This window comes from Penicillium longicatenatum (assembly GCF_028827895.1).
Source record: "Penicillium longicatenatum strain IBT 33135 chromosome Unknown contig_3_segment0_segment0, whole genome shotgun sequence".
NCBI lineage: Eukaryota > Fungi > Ascomycota > Eurotiomycetes > Eurotiales > Aspergillaceae > Penicillium > Penicillium longicatenatum.
The window spans coordinates 2,207,893-2,223,581 of NW_026643121.1; the positions used below are offsets into that span (position 1 = coordinate 2,207,893).

General features: G+C 50.2%; 6 protein-coding genes across 6 annotated transcripts; 3 read left to right on the plus strand and 3 right to left on the minus strand.

The window, feature by feature from the left end:
- Nucleotides 1-944: 944 nt before the first annotated feature.
- nhp6 (high-mobility group nucleosome-binding protein) lies at nucleotides 945-1,428 on the minus strand (the record flags this gene model as incomplete). Its single annotated transcript, XM_057116607.1, has 4 exons — nucleotides 945-983; nucleotides 1,038-1,162; nucleotides 1,218-1,313; nucleotides 1,365-1,428. 4 exons carry the CDS (start codon nucleotides 1,426-1,428, stop codon nucleotides 945-947), a joined length of 324 nt encoding a protein of 107 aa, XP_056972490.1.
- Nucleotides 1,429-4,068: 2,640 nt separating this feature from the next.
- Nucleotides 4,069-4,905, minus strand: N7484_006190 (centromere protein H; the record flags this gene model as incomplete). Its single annotated transcript, XM_057116608.1, has 2 exons — nucleotides 4,069-4,661; nucleotides 4,731-4,905. 2 exons carry the CDS (start codon nucleotides 4,903-4,905, stop codon nucleotides 4,069-4,071), a joined length of 768 nt encoding a protein of 255 aa, XP_056972491.1.
- A 161-nt stretch (nucleotides 4,906-5,066) lies between these two features.
- On the plus strand, nucleotides 5,067-9,165 carry atg11 (autophagy protein ATG11; the record flags this gene model as incomplete). The annotated part of the gene is made up of 3 exons (XM_057116609.1): nucleotides 5,067-5,134; nucleotides 5,234-5,345; nucleotides 5,413-9,165. 3 exons carry the CDS (start codon nucleotides 5,067-5,069, stop codon nucleotides 9,163-9,165), a joined length of 3,933 nt encoding a protein of 1,310 aa, XP_056972492.1.
- Nucleotides 9,166-10,020: 855 nt separating this feature from the next.
- Nucleotides 10,021-10,878, plus strand: N7484_006192 (J domain-containing protein; the record flags this gene model as incomplete). Its single annotated transcript, XM_057116610.1, has 1 exon — nucleotides 10,021-10,878. One exon carries the CDS (start codon nucleotides 10,021-10,023, stop codon nucleotides 10,876-10,878), a length of 858 nt encoding a protein of 285 aa, XP_056972493.1.
- Nucleotides 10,879-11,213: 335 nt separating this feature from the next.
- N7484_006193 (uncharacterized protein) lies at nucleotides 11,214-12,748 on the plus strand (the record flags this gene model as incomplete). Its single annotated transcript, XM_057116611.1, has 2 exons — nucleotides 11,214-11,713; nucleotides 11,764-12,748. 2 exons carry the CDS (start codon nucleotides 11,214-11,216, stop codon nucleotides 12,746-12,748), a joined length of 1,485 nt encoding a protein of 494 aa, XP_056972494.1.
- A 308-nt stretch (nucleotides 12,749-13,056) lies between these two features.
- Nucleotides 13,057-15,525, minus strand: N7484_006194 (uncharacterized protein; the record flags this gene model as incomplete). Its single annotated transcript, XM_057116612.1, has 1 exon — nucleotides 13,057-15,525. The coding sequence occupies one exon, from the start codon at nucleotides 15,523-15,525 to the stop codon at nucleotides 13,057-13,059; it is 2,469 nt and encodes an 822-aa protein (XP_056972495.1).
- Between the last annotated feature and the right edge of the window lie 164 nt (nucleotides 15,526-15,689).

Genomic DNA, 15,689 nt, shown 5'->3' on the forward strand with positions numbered 1-15,689 from the left:
TTTCGTAGGATAGAAGTACTGATTTCTCGAAGAAAGGCAGAGTATTCGCAGGGCACTGAAGCCGAGATAGCCAAGCAAGATAGGACATGAAGTAAACAGCTTTGTCTTCCGTCATCCTGCAAATGCAAGGACTGCGATCACTGGCACTCTGGTATGCATGGAATCAAGGTCCAATACATCGCTCTATCCCTCGACAGACTGAGGTAGCGCTGAGATTGACAAAGGGCAACAAGAACACGGCTGTGACTTCAACAGAAATTTACTCCGGAGACGGCGTACTTTGATAAGGGCATTCAGACGATACGCGTGAACTCGGGTTGCCGGCGTGAAGCATTTGTCGGGAATATCCGGGACCTTGGGCCAGTGGAAAATTTCGAGTCCAATGGAAACAAGCTTAATTATCCCTGCAGCTAGTCCTGACGAAACCCCACCATGTTTACTATGTTAAGCGTTTCGATTAGCACTAACTTTCAGATGGCTCGGGGAGCTCGGACCATGTAGACTCGAGGCACGCGAGTCGATTGGACGTCAGACCATATTCAGAACAAAAACTAGGGAAATAGAATAGGATTGATTAGACTAGTGTACAGCAGACTAGGCTTGCGCCGAGAGATCCAGCAAGCACCGTCCTGGCCACCCTTCAAATCAGTCAGGCAAGCCAGAGTTGACTTCTTTTCTTTAATTGCCCTTGCAAGGGGAAAAAAGAAAAGTAAAATAAAAAGCAAGACTACTAAGAAGATGGAACGTCAAGTTGAAAACCATTTCCCGCGAGTAAACACTAGTTGGGCCGAATCAGGCCATCATAAAGCAAGCAAAAACCACCGAGGAACCCATCCGTTAAGCCCGTAAGTGATAAAGCGACAAGGACAAAGGAAACCGGGGAGAATCACTAAGAGAGCACGAGAACGCCAGCATCTGCGCAGATGAAAGTTGCGAAGAGACGTTTAAGAGGATTCCTCGTCATCATCGCCAGCAGCCTGATCCTATTTCAAGTTAGAAGGTTGGCTCATTGTTATTGAGGAATGGCATAAACTTACAGCCTGGTACTTGGCTTTCTCATCCTCGTAACGCTTCTTGTCGGCAGAGGCCTTGTCATCGTAGGGCTTGCGCTCGCTGTCGGAAAGAGCCTTCCACTTCTCACCGAGCATCTTGCCGACCTGGCCTATGGGGGTTGTTAGGGAAAAAAAGGACCAAATGATGGATAGGATGCGCCTTACCGAATGTGATGCCGGGGTTTTCCTCACGGACAGAGTCACGGTTGTCGTTAGCGAAGAACATGTATGCGGAGAGACCACGCTTGGGGGCGTTGGGGTCTAAGGGCAAATTAGAACCTCATCATATCAATCATGTCGAAGATGACTTACCCTTCTTGCGGCGAGTGGCGCGCTCGGGCTTGGCCTTGCGGGTGGTAGTTCTATCCTTAGGCATCTTGTTTTTGGTGACCTTTGGAACGTTAGTTCATGTGACGCAAAGTGACAATCAATATTGGACGAAAGGACACGAAATTGGGATGGTCCAGATGACAAGGATGATAGAGACAATTATTGAAACTGAAAAAGGAAGAGACAAAAAAAAGTGCAGAATAAAAGGACTAGACTCGCGATTGGGGTGGCCTTGCTAGACCACCGACGCGTTTCGCTACTCTAGGGCGACGAAATGCGCTGACTTGCACCCAATCGCGCCGAAATAACGCGTCAAATCCAGGACGGAACTCACGCGAAACGTAAATCGTTTAGTTTGATAAACAGTTCCGACCCTGAATTTGAGTTATCAGAGTAGGCGCAAGTTAGAGTGGTGGAAGCGCAAAATAATAGAATGCGCGACCGTGATTGCGACCGCGACAATGAGGAAAAAAAAAGAAAATGGAGCTTGACAAATGATGCGAAGGACAAGAAGAATGCAGAAAAAAAAAGAGAAGTGGTTGTGGTGGAGAGAATTGGGTGATGGTGGGCGTGTTGATATATAGATGGGGATATGCGTACCTGGGGTTTGTATGGTCAGAGTGTATGGTGAGAGTTGGTAGTGTAGGAAGAAGGGAAAGAGAGAGGGGGGGAGGCAGCAGTAGTAGGGAAACACCAAGAGAGGGGGGAGCCCTTGCTTGCTTACACACGGGAATGTAACGGCCTGCGTCACAGTATTTTATTATAGTGTGTACCCCAGCAGAATGCGGCTGTATGGTAATTGTAATTAACTGCAGACTGCCTTTGCTGTACCTATGGAGTGTTCTAACTTTCATTTGTTTTTATTCATTTTTATTTCTATTTTATGCTTTCAACGCCAAAAAGGCTTCTATTTCCCTAGCTTGTATACTGCAGCATTTTTCTACTTGTGATGGAGAAAGAGTGTATCAGACAGTAACATACTCAAGCCCTCTCACAGTGGAGCAACACCCAAAACCCGCGCAGGCGGTCGTACCGAGTACCGCTGTAACCCATAATAAAGTGACTTTCCACGCAAGTACCCAGTACCGCTCCAAAACGCGGCTTAGCTGGTTTTTTGGAGTGCCAGAGTTCCCACGCCGTCCTATGTATCATATAGCCCGGTAATAACCAACAAACCAGATGGAACCAAAGGATCATTTCAAGGGTCTCTTCAAGGTGGAATCACTACGACAACAAACGGATGAGAGAAATTCCAGTTAGGCAACAAAGACCGGGATACTTGGTATACACATCCATTCTATTTCCCTAAAGACCTCTTTGATGCAATTAGCGTTTGTAATAAGAAGCGTTGCGCAACACCCACGGACAAAATAGCACTGGCACAAAACCCTCCTTGGCCATCCAGGCAATAAGTCCGAGATCAATACTGCGGATACGTGGGGATGGAGTACCGTACCCTAGTCATCCTCGCCAAAGCAATCTACCCCAGTATACTGAGCTAAATTAAGTACTGGTTATGCCACGGAAAGAAAGTCAGACCTAGTATATATCCAGTAATAACAGAGTCAAAAAACAAAAAAAAAAAACAAACAAAAAGCACCGGCCACCGTGTAATGGCGCGCAGCCCATATCCATGACCGAATTAGCGCGAGGCAAGGGCCATCATCGCAAGTCGGAGCGTTGCTCAATCATACTGTTCTTTGGGCGTAATCACCGATTGGAAACACAGCCATACGTAAAGAACTTGGGCGTTATCGTCAAATTTCCTGGTTGTTTTCAAATGTAGCCAGAGCTGCCGAACTCCATCCACGGGTGCCCGTTGCGGGATTCGGCCTTCGAATTTGCTAAGTCAAATGGATGGGAGTAAAAAACCGGGGCGCCGATGGGTGATTTCATTCCTTGCAGAGTTCGGATCACACCATGATCACAAGCCGGAAATAATCAGGTATTAGGTGTGTTCCCTTACGAGACGCGTCTTGTTCCGTCGGATATTATAGACCTTCGTCAAGAGCCTTGGGAGTCCAGATGGATTGTGGTTCGTAAAGGACCCAAAATAGCATATACCTTTACTTAGCTTAGGTATCTAGCTCAGTAGGTAGATTATATCCGTACAAAGAACAGAATGGCTGGTTGATTTCGCTTCTGATACGGTACTTGGTTCTGCGTGTTAAATTCCCGCAGTAACCAAGTACCACCCCACTCGTAATATTACCCTTCCACTTCTTCCGGAGGCGTCATAGAGTTGCTCTCGCGTAATACGTACTGGATTCCCGGGCACACTAGCACTAAACGCTAATGTATTGAATTCATCTATAGTCGGTCACCCAATAGATCTATCAACTGCGATAGAGCTTAAAGTCCTCCGTTGCTGGGTCGATTTTGCTGTGCGTGCGCAAGCCCTAGAGTCCCCCCAACAACGCGCCCGTAAGACTCTTATCTATCCACTCCGTCATGGTGGGTGTGCGGTGATGTAGACGTGGGTCTTACACGGCCACAATCCCTATGCGTCGACCATAATCTCGTGGAAATTTTGATTTCGGAGAAAGCCAAAGAATCTATCCAAATCACTGGGGGTTTTCTTAATTAGATAGTGATGCGCCAATTCCCTTATCGGACCACGGGGTATAACCAGTTCTAAGTATTAATCGCAGACCCTAAACACCGGAACGCGTTCGTAAAATAGACATTAATCGTCACTCTCGTCCAGAACAAGAGCTTGTAGATCATCGTCCTCAGCCCAGTTTAGCCCGCTGCCGACTACCATAGCGCTAGCGATGTTCTTCATGGTGTCCCATTTCGCCTTGCTGGTTTTGAGTTCAGCTTCGAGCTCATCTAGCTGCGACGCGAGCTTCGCATCTTGAAGCCTTTCACGCCAGGAAGAATCCTGTTTCGTGAGCTGTAATAGTTGGCTCACTAATTCTTGATTCTTCCGGTTGACCTGTAAATTCTCGACCTTCAAGTTGGAGAGCTGTTTCAGAACTGCGTTGTGGACGGAGGCTAGGTTCTCATGTGCGAGGGCTAGCTCGTCGCGACGGTTGACCAGGCGAAATAGCGCTCTGCAAGATTTCATGAGACGCGGCGCATATAGACAAGGGATTCCAACATACTTTTCAGGGGGGGTGGTCGCCTTCAGGTGCACCGCTTTCAAGATCGGGTCAGTCATGAGGATGGTACGCGCTGCTTTCCTTCTGACGGTGTAGGTAGCTCGCGCCTCTAAAAACTCGCGTTGCGCGGTCGCGAGCTCCTCTTCCACATTGTCACCGGACAATGGCTCCGATTCTAAGAAAAAGTCATGAAAATAGAACTTAAAAAGAATTGAAGAATAGCAAAAGATCTTTGAGTACATACCTTGTTCTAGTAACGCTTTTTCTAGTTGTTGTTCCTGGATCTGTTCGGCGAGCTGCAGGACGAGCGCTTCTTTGTCCGAGAGCGTCATCACATCGCGGGTGTCATCTGCAGCATAATCAAGGAGGGTCAGTTCCCCTGGCCGAAGGTGTGGCCACTGGCCATGTTTTGGAGCCATGGCGAGATCGCGTGCGTAGAAAGGGTATCTTGTGATATGGACTGGAGGCGGTGGGGAAGAAACGCACCTGTAAGAGCTTCAGCCGCTGCTAAACTTAACTAGATACACTCCCCTCTTCCCTGAATTTTAGAGCTTTCGCGCTCGGTGGTGAGGAGGGGGAAATGTCTTTGCATATCTATATCGCTCACTCCGGTGAGCATCTACTGGCTGATCCAGTAGCCTTTGCTTCGTATGTTTTGGTCCTTCCCCGGGTTTTCGATGAGGGGAAATGCCCATTCCGATGTCCCTAGCTTTATGCATCCGCAAACTGACTCCACCCCATCTACAGCCCTGATGCACTGAAATCTTGGGTCGTACGACATACTTCGATTCCTCCTCCTAGGCAGATCTTGATGACTGCCCGAGGAAAGAATGTGAAGACGCAGACTCTCGCCACTGAGGTACCTAATCCTCGAATCTCCGCATATCTCACCGAACGTGCTAATAAACGGTTGGCGGTGGGAGTAGACTGAAATATTTGTGTACGACCGACAATATGTGAGCGAATCCGGTGAAATCGAACTCCCGACGCTTCCTGCACCCGAACCCTTTCAGCCAGGTAGTCCCCCGGCGTCCCTTACCGACCAGAACGACCTGCAGGCATGGCGGAATCTCTTTATGGCAAGGAAGACATGGGCTCAGGGTCTTTCCAGTCGTTGCGAGACGATCGACAAGATAATTCAAGAGCATAACGAGCGAACTGATGTCATCAACCGCGCCGTGGGTGTCGCACTCGAGAACCTCAAGTCTCACGTGGGCAATCTGGAACAAAGGCTCTCAGAGGCTCATGCTTGGGCCTTTAATTTGCTAGAGGAGCAGCAGAACGCTCTGGATGGCTGGCAACATGCTTTGGCACAGCTAGAGAATATCCCAGCCCGCAAGGACTTTCCTCTTCTGGGACGGCCATCCACACCCAGGAAAGACAACAGTCGGCCGACAGGGACTCTGAAAGATTTTGTTGATGAAAATGAGGTTATACAAGCTGGAGCTGATGCGGCTGTTGCATCGCCGCGCTTCGCTGGACATGTGCAAGATATTGAGAAGACTGTCGGTGAGATTGCCTCGGATACCCAACGCTTGGTTGATGACACCCATTCTTCCCCCGCTGAAGAGGACGAGGGCCTGCTCGCTGAGGTGGTAACCATTGTTAAGAAGATCGGTTCGGATTACGAGCATGTCCTTGGGGTTCCCAATAATCAGAAGATGTTGGCAAATATCTCAAGGCTAGCACTGAACCATACCCAAAACCTGCTCCCATCTCTGTTGGCGGCTGGTTCAGATCTTCAGCAAGCTCTCGCGCATTCTATTCGGCGACGTGGCGCTGCAGAGAAACAGGCTCTTCAAAACATGCGGACTATTTCATTCCTGCAGTCCCGCCTGGCAGAAACTCACACCCAACTGATCAATCTTGACGTGAATACCAATGCTTTTGAAGTCATTAACTCAGTCTTTCAGATGCCGATGGTCTATGGCTCGATTCTGATAGAGTCTGTGCGGCGTCACGAGTGGAGCGGCAAAATCAAGGCGGATTCCTTGAACCTGGCAGAAGAGATGGCTGTTCTAAGAGACGAAGAACAACGACGCCGAAAGAAATGGGTCAAAAGCATGGGCGATCACATATCATTTGGGGACTCTACAACACTTGGGATTGAAGTGAATCTCCAAGGGCAGGATGAAGAATGGCCCGAAGTAGCTCGGAAAGAAATCGAGGCTTACATAGAAGATTTACGGTCAAAGCACGCCCTACCAAAGATCGCAGATGACTTAACTCAGCAATTGAAAGACCTGGATACACCCACACGCCAGCAAAGACGGCGAGCTAAGGCATTCAAGAATGGCAGCGTGTTCGATTTGAGCCGAAGCTCTATATTGCTCCGTGGGGATGATATGGTTCGAAGCCTGCAGGATGAAAAGACAAAATTGGAAGAGCGACTCAAGGGCTCCGACAGCCGGGTTCGTAAACTAGAAGATCTCCTCCATCGCCAAAGCCACCTCAGTCGGCCGTCCAGTGGGAATTTTGGGCCAGATTTTCCAAGTTCGCCCGCGTCTCCGCATCTCGACACCCTCTCCAGGCGATCTTCTGTTTCATCAAGGCGGGTCTCCATGACGCAGTCCCCGGAGGACAGAGCACTTGTGCAGCGCATAGTCTCGCTGGAAGCCGAGCTAATGACTGAAAGGGAAGCCGTGCAGAGACTTCAAAAAGAGGCTCATACAGAGCGGCAGACCAATTCCGACAAGTATCAAGAAGCCCAGTCGACCAAGAAAGACCTCATTGGTAATCTTGAGGCACGGCAGCGCGAGTTCGAGGATGAGCGAAGATACCTTGAAGCGGAAGTGAAGAAGTGTCGGCATCGCAATGAGGAAATGGAAGAGGAGCTAGATAAGCTTATGGACAGCCGAGACCACGAGAGACAAGAGGCTGAGGAGCGGATTCATCAGCTCGAGGCTGATTTGCAAAGTGCCCACGCGAGCTCGGCCAAGGAGATTCAAAGGGTCAAGGATCTCGAGGAACGCATCCGATTTCAACAAGAGAAAGAGCAAGAGCTCCAAAATAAGGTCAACGACCTTTTGCGCCATAATGACGCATGGAGCCAGAAAGACCAAGACAACTACCATGCTCTACAGTCAGCTTTCATGAACCTTGCTCCTGGAGGCTCCGTGCCACTTGAACTCACTGGAGTCATTCACGCCATTGAGGTACTTTCCGAGGGTTTGTCCATCCACGCTAAGACCGCGGAAGACAATGCATCAAAGGCGATGGCTGAGATCAAGTTGCTTGAAGAAAAAACACAAACGCTTCAATCGCAATTGGATGAACAAGTTAAAGTCTTTGATGGTCGTGATGCCGAAGTGACCAAATTGACTGAAGAACTTTCTCAAGTGCGATCTCAATTGGACAGTACGAAGCAGGAGCTAGAGCAGGAACGCAACAAGTTGAGTACTTTGCATTCTCAGGTATCGGCGGGAGAGATTGGCTCAGATGCGCTCCGTGAGAGAATCGCGGAGGAGGAACGGAAACATGCAGACCTGTCACAGAGGCTCGTCGATGCAGAGTCCAAGGCTCAGAACTTGCAGGACAAGAAATCTGAATGGCAAAAGAAGGTCGAGGCTGCCTCAGAAGCAGAACGATATGCTCTCCACCGCTATGAAGGCCGTGGCACTAAGTGTTACGAGACGTCCCGGCAACTTTACTCGCAGGTCGATAAGTTGGAGCGGATGCTTGAGCAGTTAGGGTTTGCAATCATCCAGCAGGACGGACGTCTTATCGTCCAGCGAGCATCGAAGCTTACTGCATCGGCGTCTGGACTCGGCGAAAGTCTCGCCCAGTCTGGAATTGTTTCTGCCAAGCCCGACACTGCACTGCTCGAGTGGATGCGAGCCGAAACCCCAGAGGAAGAAGATGCGAAATTCTCGGCCTTCATGGAAAGCCTTACTCGATTCGATGTTTCCACTTTTGGGGATGTGGTTGTGAAGCGTGTGAAAGACATTGAATTACTCGCACGTAAGTGGCAAAAGGAAGCCCGTGGCTATCGTGAGAAGTATCATCGGATCCAAAGTGAAGCTCATGACAAGATCGCCTACCGATCTTTCAAAGAAGGCGACCTGGCCCTATTCCTTCCGACTCGAAACCAGGCCATTCGTTCATGGGCCGCTTTTAATGTGGGCGCGCCGCATTACTTCCTGCGCGAGCAAGATTCCCACAAGCTCAACACTCGTGACTGGTTACTTGCCCGTATTTCCAAAATTGAGGAACGCGTTGTAGACCTTTCAAAGTCACTGAATGGTGTTGCGCCTGATCGGCACTCGCTTGGAGGAGCCAGCGAAGCCGCCTCCATCGATGATGAGAATCCCTTTGAGCTATCTGACGGTCTCCGTTGGTATCTTCTCGATGCCGCAGAAGAGAAGCCCGGCGCACCTGCTACGCCAGGGCTCGCCAAGACAACTGTTGCATCCACGCCCATAGATGCTAAAGGCAGTATTCGCCTCAAACGTCCAACAGAAGAAAGCACTGTCGCGCAGACTCTGTCCAAAAGTCTGGATAGCCGTCGCAATAGTTCTAATTCTAAACGGGGTACCCCGACGCCTTCTCAAAGAGCCAATGACTCGACTGTCGACCTTGTTCGCCCTGATTCTGATGCCGACCCTTCCGCTGCTGGCTCTCAGCGCGAATCTGCCCCAATCTTTGAAGAGGTTCGCCGTGACCTACTCTTCGGCCCGTGAAAAGTAGGAAAAGACAGCTTCTATCTTTTCTCGGGTTGTGCATTGATTCATACGCTAACCTTCCTTATAAGCAGGCTACGAATCATGGCCAACCTTCGACACAGCAGATACCTGGTGGTAATGGGGAGGTGGCAGCGTCACCTCCCTCGAGATCTACATCTGGCCGACGACAAGGAGGAAGAGGTCGGCCGTGGGAAAAGTTGTGGTCACTTGAATACCGTCGTGAAGACGGCCCGCAATAGAGGAGTTATTTCTTCTTGATCTATGGAGTAGTACGGTGTTCTGTTATTTTCTCTTTTGATGCTTCTTGTTTATATTGGTTTATATGTGCCTTTGCTTTAAAGACAAGAACGTTTTGTGACAGATCTTTACATTTGCCCTCAGAGGGTTTTACTTCGACGAGATACCCACCCACTCAAATCAAATCACTTTGGATTGTGAACTCTGAGTTTTTGTATCGTATCTCAGGAGATAGTCGCCTAACCGATGTATAACCAATCCGTAATTCCGCATGGATGGCGCGGGGAAAAGCCTGGAATTGTTGACTCAAAAGCGCGATACTGTAGTGCCTAGATCTGGATCGCCTTGGCCACTGCTATCTACCAGCAAATAAACAGAGGTTAAACTAGAAAACCTTGAAACTGGGGGGGGGGGAGGGAAAAACAATAAATTGAAGGGACGTCACAACTTCTGTTCATCTGATATGTCGAGCAAACGGTGGGCTCGTGACCAGTGTTTGGCTAGTTTGATCATTCCCCGGCTCCAATTGATCCGACAAGGCGAGACCTCCCCTCCACATTCCACCACAACTACGAGAGCATCGGGAGTCACCCATACTCTCTCAACAATGACGCCATGCTCAAGAAGCCTAATACTCTCTGGGGTAGCGTCCAGCTACTAAATTCGCAACGGAATGGTTCATCTTCCATTCTCAACCTCGCCTCCACTGCCCGGAGCTATGCCACCGCATCAGACACCTCGGGATACCAGGATGCCTGGCCAAAGAGCCCCTCATTCACCCCATATGACATTTTAAATATTCCACGGAATGGCACATACACCAAAACCCGCTACTACGACCTCGTAAAACTCTACCACCCAGACCGCCACAGTGCAGACATCACCCCCGAAGTTCGACTCCAGCGCTACAAAATCGTGGTCGCAGCCCACGAGATCCTCTCCGACCCTGTCAAACGCGCAGCATACGATAAGTTTGGTACAGGATGGAACCACGCATCCCGGCCCGACCCTACCGGTCCGGACGGTCCTGACGTCAATATCTACGGAAACGCAACGTGGGAAGACTGGGAGCGCTGGAATAACCGGCATAATGGGAAGCAGCAGCATATCGTGGACCATCGCACATTCACGCGGCTTATTATTCTACTTACGTTGTTTGGTGGTGCGGTGCAAGCGTCGTGGATCGGTCAGATGAATACGGGGTACGAGGAGCGCCTTCGTGAAGTAAGTGAGGACTCCATGCGGTTCTTAAGTGGGCGGAGGCAGAGCGCTGTTAATCAGATGCCTTCGAATGATGCTCGTGTGCAGAGTTTCTTGATTCGGAGGGATCCGACTGGGTCAGGACTTAAGGGTGATGAACATCCTGTTTATCAGAGGGAGCTGCATCCTAAGCAGGGTGTGAAGAAGCTGAGTGAGCGTCAGGGTGTAGAGTCGCAGACTGGATCTGGTCATGAGGTGAACGAGGTCGAGTAATAAGATCTCTTGCATGGGTGGCGTTCTAGGTTTTGGTCAATATTAACTTTGGGATCTCAAGTACATAAATGATATTTATATATTCATGGCGAAATGAAATAAAAGGAGATACATTTGAGGAAATTCTTGTAAATTGGTTTCCAAGTTCCCAAGATTAAAGGGTGTTCCAAGGGTGAAGAACTCGGATTTAAGTCGCAGTGGATACCTGTTGCAGTACGGATCGACGCTAAACCCATTAAATTCTTGCCTCGGCATAGCCAGGAACCGGTTTGGAGATTCTATATCTTCTCACCCTCTCCCACCTCCAAGAGCCAAGGTTAAGCTCGTTGCCTAGGATGAGTGGAATCAAGCATTCCATCACGCAGCTCAAACTTTTGTTAACTCGGATCCCCTTGATCCTGAGAACGCTTATCTTGCATGGCATTCACATGTCCCCCGTGTCGGGGAAACAAGACCTCCGCACTGAGCTTATCACTGTGGTGATCCGCTCATTCGTCGCAGGCGATGAGAGAAAAACAATGACCGAAACGCAGAAGAATAGCCTGCGGGACCCTGGCATCAAAGGCCCTATGTGGGTTTCCAAGGTCACTTTGCCCCAGCCCGAGTTGGATGTACGCGATGCAGTTGTCCGTGCGATTGAAATACTTGGAACTGGACAGGAGACATTCGATATCCCTGATACTACTGCCGTCGAAGCAGAATGGACTGGATATCGCCGTGGAGTCGGTAAAAAAGAACCGCAGCCCGACATCTCCGAAGAAGAAAAATATCGCGCCTTGCGCAAGGACATCACATCCGACATGACGATCCTGTATCTGCACGGAGGTGCATACATGTTAGTACCACCGTCATCCATACTGGTCAACAATTTACTTACTGTCACAGCCTAATGGACCCATGCACCCACCGCTTGCCCGTCTCAAATCTAGCCCGTCTAACGGGCGCCCAGGCCCTCTCAGTGCGCTACCGACTCGCACCGCAGAACCCATTCCCAGCCGCTCTTGTTGACGCACTAACAGCGTACCTATCGCTCATTCACCCACCCAAAGGCTCCCTCCACGAGCCCGTCCCAGCAAACAAGATCGTCATTGCCGGCGATTCTGCAGGCGGAAACTTGACTATAGCCTTACTGCAAACTCTCCTCACCCTGCGCCGCGCCTCACGGCCAATCACTTTCCATGGACAGGAAGTGAACATCGAACTTCCGGCTGGTGTGGCAGGTGTCTCACCCTGGTGCGATGTCACACTCTCCATGCCTTCGGTAGTGAGCAACCGTAAGTTCGATTACATGGATATCCGGCCCGGAGGTGTCGACGTACCAGACTACACTAAGCCCTACACGCCATTTGCGTTTCCGGCCGATGATGTCTGGCCTGCTTCGCCTCCGCGTATTGATACTTTCTGCAATGCATCGATCACTCAACACCCGCTCGTCTCGCCGATGGCGGCTGACCCTGAATTGTGGAGGGATGCGCCTCCGGTCTTCATTACTGTTGGAGAGGAGTGTCTGACAGACGAGGGCTTGGTTCTTGCCAGGAGAATGCATAAGGCTGGTGTGCCGGTTGTTGCGGAGATGTTCGAGGGTAAACCGCATTGTCATGGGTATATTATGCTTTCGACACCGACCGCGAAGAAGTTCTTCGAGGGTCTTGCTGGATTTTGCTCCGGTGCTATCAAGGGTGTGGTTACACCGACTGGGGTTTTGACGTGGCATGGGTTCAAGTTGAGGGAAACACGAGAGATTCCTTTGGAGAAAGCATGTGAGGTTAGTGATGAGGAGGTTGAGGAGAAGTTGCGTGCGAATAAGAATTGGAGGGTTGAGAGTGAGGAGGTGTTGCAGAAGGAGTGGCAGGAGAGGGCTCGTTTGTGAGGTTTAGGTTTCATTGTTGTAGAGATCTTTGTACATGATATTACGAATGAATATGAAATTTCATTTCTTTATTTATATTCACGGCTAGACCGATACCTCGGATGGTAGAGTAGCTGATGAAAGATGATTGTGGGTAATTTGAACTTCAAATAGCTAGAAATTAGGATTCATTATAGACTAAGTCTAGCGTCTAATATATCATTGAGCTGGTCATTTGTTATACGCTAACTCCAGCCCTGTCCCTGCAACTTGCGCCTTTCCCGAAACCCTTATATGTGACCAAAAGTCACCCAGACCATGCAAAACAGCTAAAGATATTCATCATCATCAATTGAGGGCTGATCATCGTCCCCCCATTTGATAGGGGCCTCATATTGCGGGGTCGGCGTCCATACGGGCTGTTGCGGAGGCGGAGGCGGAGGCGGAGGAGCAGGGATGCCCTGCGCAGAGGGAGATGACAACCATGGGAATGAGACTGGAGTACCATTGATACGGATCTCACCCATGAGATTGCCCAGACGTGCCGGCTCATCCACATAGCCATCCCACAGCCCGAGCAGCTGCGCTACCAGACGAAACATGGCCAGCACCACGGTGAAGATAGGCATGAGGATGGTCGACAGATGAGACCAGCGCCACATCATCGTCACAGTCACCCATGGGAATTCGGGTGCATCGGGCTGGAGGCAATAACCATCACAAATGTCGGCCATGAGCGGGTGGGAGTACTGCTCAACCATCATGCACTCGATGACATACCATGACAGTGATACCAGCGTGACCCAGCCAAGTTTAGTGAGCTGGCGGCGGCGGATAACTGGGTCTCGTACCCATAACTGAGGAAGCGGGATTGCAGCATAAATACGGCCGTCAGAATCCGAGACATTATCGTGAGTATTGGGTGTTGGTTGGGTGGCTTTGATGGGAGTGCTTGGTCGCGACGCGCGTGTGCCCTCACGACTGACGTGTTCTTCCAGGTTGTTGAGGCCTTTCTTTACCTCGTTGATGTTTTTTGCGAGGGATGCCAATTTGTCATTTAGCCGGTCCAGATCGACAGAGTTTTGTCCATTCGATCTAGCGATTGCTAGTTTTTCAAGCACTTCCTTCTCATAAGCTGCCTCTTCCTCTTCTTCCGTTTTCAATTCCATTGGATCCTCCATAATCGCCTGAAGAGACTCGATTGTATCATCCCCTAGATCAAGTGTCTCCTTTCCAGAGTTGACATCCTCAATGACTGTCTCAAGTCCACTCTTTGGCAGCTTAGGGCGAAGGACCTGAGGTCTTAACTGTTTGGTTGGTTTCGACTCTTTCATTGGGTTTGGTTCCTCCTTGGGAGACTCCTTTGTGATGTTCGTTTCCTTCTTTGCATTTTTTGGTTGAGCTGGGGCTGAGTCTACCACTGGAGGTTTGCTTTTCTCAACTGGGGGTTCAGTTTGCTTTGGTGCCGCGGGAGGAACGATATCCTTGACCAGATCGCTCGGGATCGGGGCCACTTTCTCCGTCATAGGAGTATCGATCCATGCACCTGTGACTCGAGGCGTTTTGTCATAGATGCGTGACTGGAAAAGCTTTGGTGGATCTGGGGTCTGCATTTGATCCAGTTTTGGGCTTTCGGTTCTGGATAATCGACGAAGCAATTCCTGGGAATCTCGCTTTGTCGGACTTGGTTTTGTAAAGGTTGAGCTTTTGTAAACCACGATAGGTGTGTTCGGAATAGGATCGCCTTGACCTGGCACATCGTGGTCCTTGTCAAACGTATTTTCTTTCGGCTTCTCGTGAGACTGCTGCACGTCTTGCACATGCGGGTTGGTTGTGCGCTCCTCCAGGGCATTTCGACTCGTGCTACGGCTCCGCTCCAGCGAACGGGCAGAGAGGCGAGGTTTGGAGACCGGGTAGTCCTCTGATCTGGTCTTCGATACCGATTCGATGACTCGGTTATTTGGAATTTCTTCTTCCACCCTCTCCTCCGGCCTCTCTTCTGGCCTCTCTTCTGGTAGTTCTGGATCTGAAACACTCCGCTGGCTGACTTTCCGAAGCCACTCCGGTCGACGTGTGGCTCGAGTTCCCCAGGCAGCTGGTAGATTCAGTGAAGGGCCGTGCCCGTTGTCTTCTTCCTCCGATAAAATCTGGCTCTGGTATTCTTCCTCCTCGCGCCGTTGCAGATTATCCGCCGTCAATTGCGGTCGTGCGCCAACCTTGGCCTTGCTAAACACGGGAGAATCCTTGCCGGTCACGCGTCTGAGGCGCTGCTCATCTTTGGTGTAATCGGTAGTCCTCCGGCGCGGAGAAGGTCGTCCAGTATCGCTGAATAGACTCGGCTCTGAAATTGCGAGTCCATGACGAGCGACTCCGTAGTCACGATCCCTTGTTTGAGATGGGGAGCGACTTGTCAGCGGTGCTTCCCATCCATCTGAGGCCACATATTCTGCTAGCGACCCATCTTCCTCAATTCTTCGGTATGCATCCACGAGCTCTTCCGGGGGATTCGATCTGTCGGAATAGGGTGAAAGCGCGTCGACTGGTTGCCGCGTCCGCCGAGGACTCGTGAACGAGCCTAGCGCGCCTTCCTCCATCGACGAACCCGACGCGGCTCGATATGCTCCGGCTAATGTGCTTGTTCGGTAATTCTGTCGAGGGCGTGATCCATTTTGCTTCGAGGGGGTGGGGAAGTTGGAAGTATCTAGATCGAATTCGTAGTTGGGTTCGCGCGCGCGGTTGAAGGGTGACTGAGGATAATTATGACGCGCGAGTGAAATTCGGTCGTGAGAAGTTGACATGGCGAAGAAAAAACACCTCCCTTGCGCAGAGGAAGGGGAATTATTCTGTCTAATACGCAATCGGATGTTGCGTAAAGATTAAGTTCCCAGGTTTCTTAAGGTAAATAACTTGGAGATCCCGCATTGCCCGATGGGGTTAGTAGCTTCATAGGCATTTAACAATT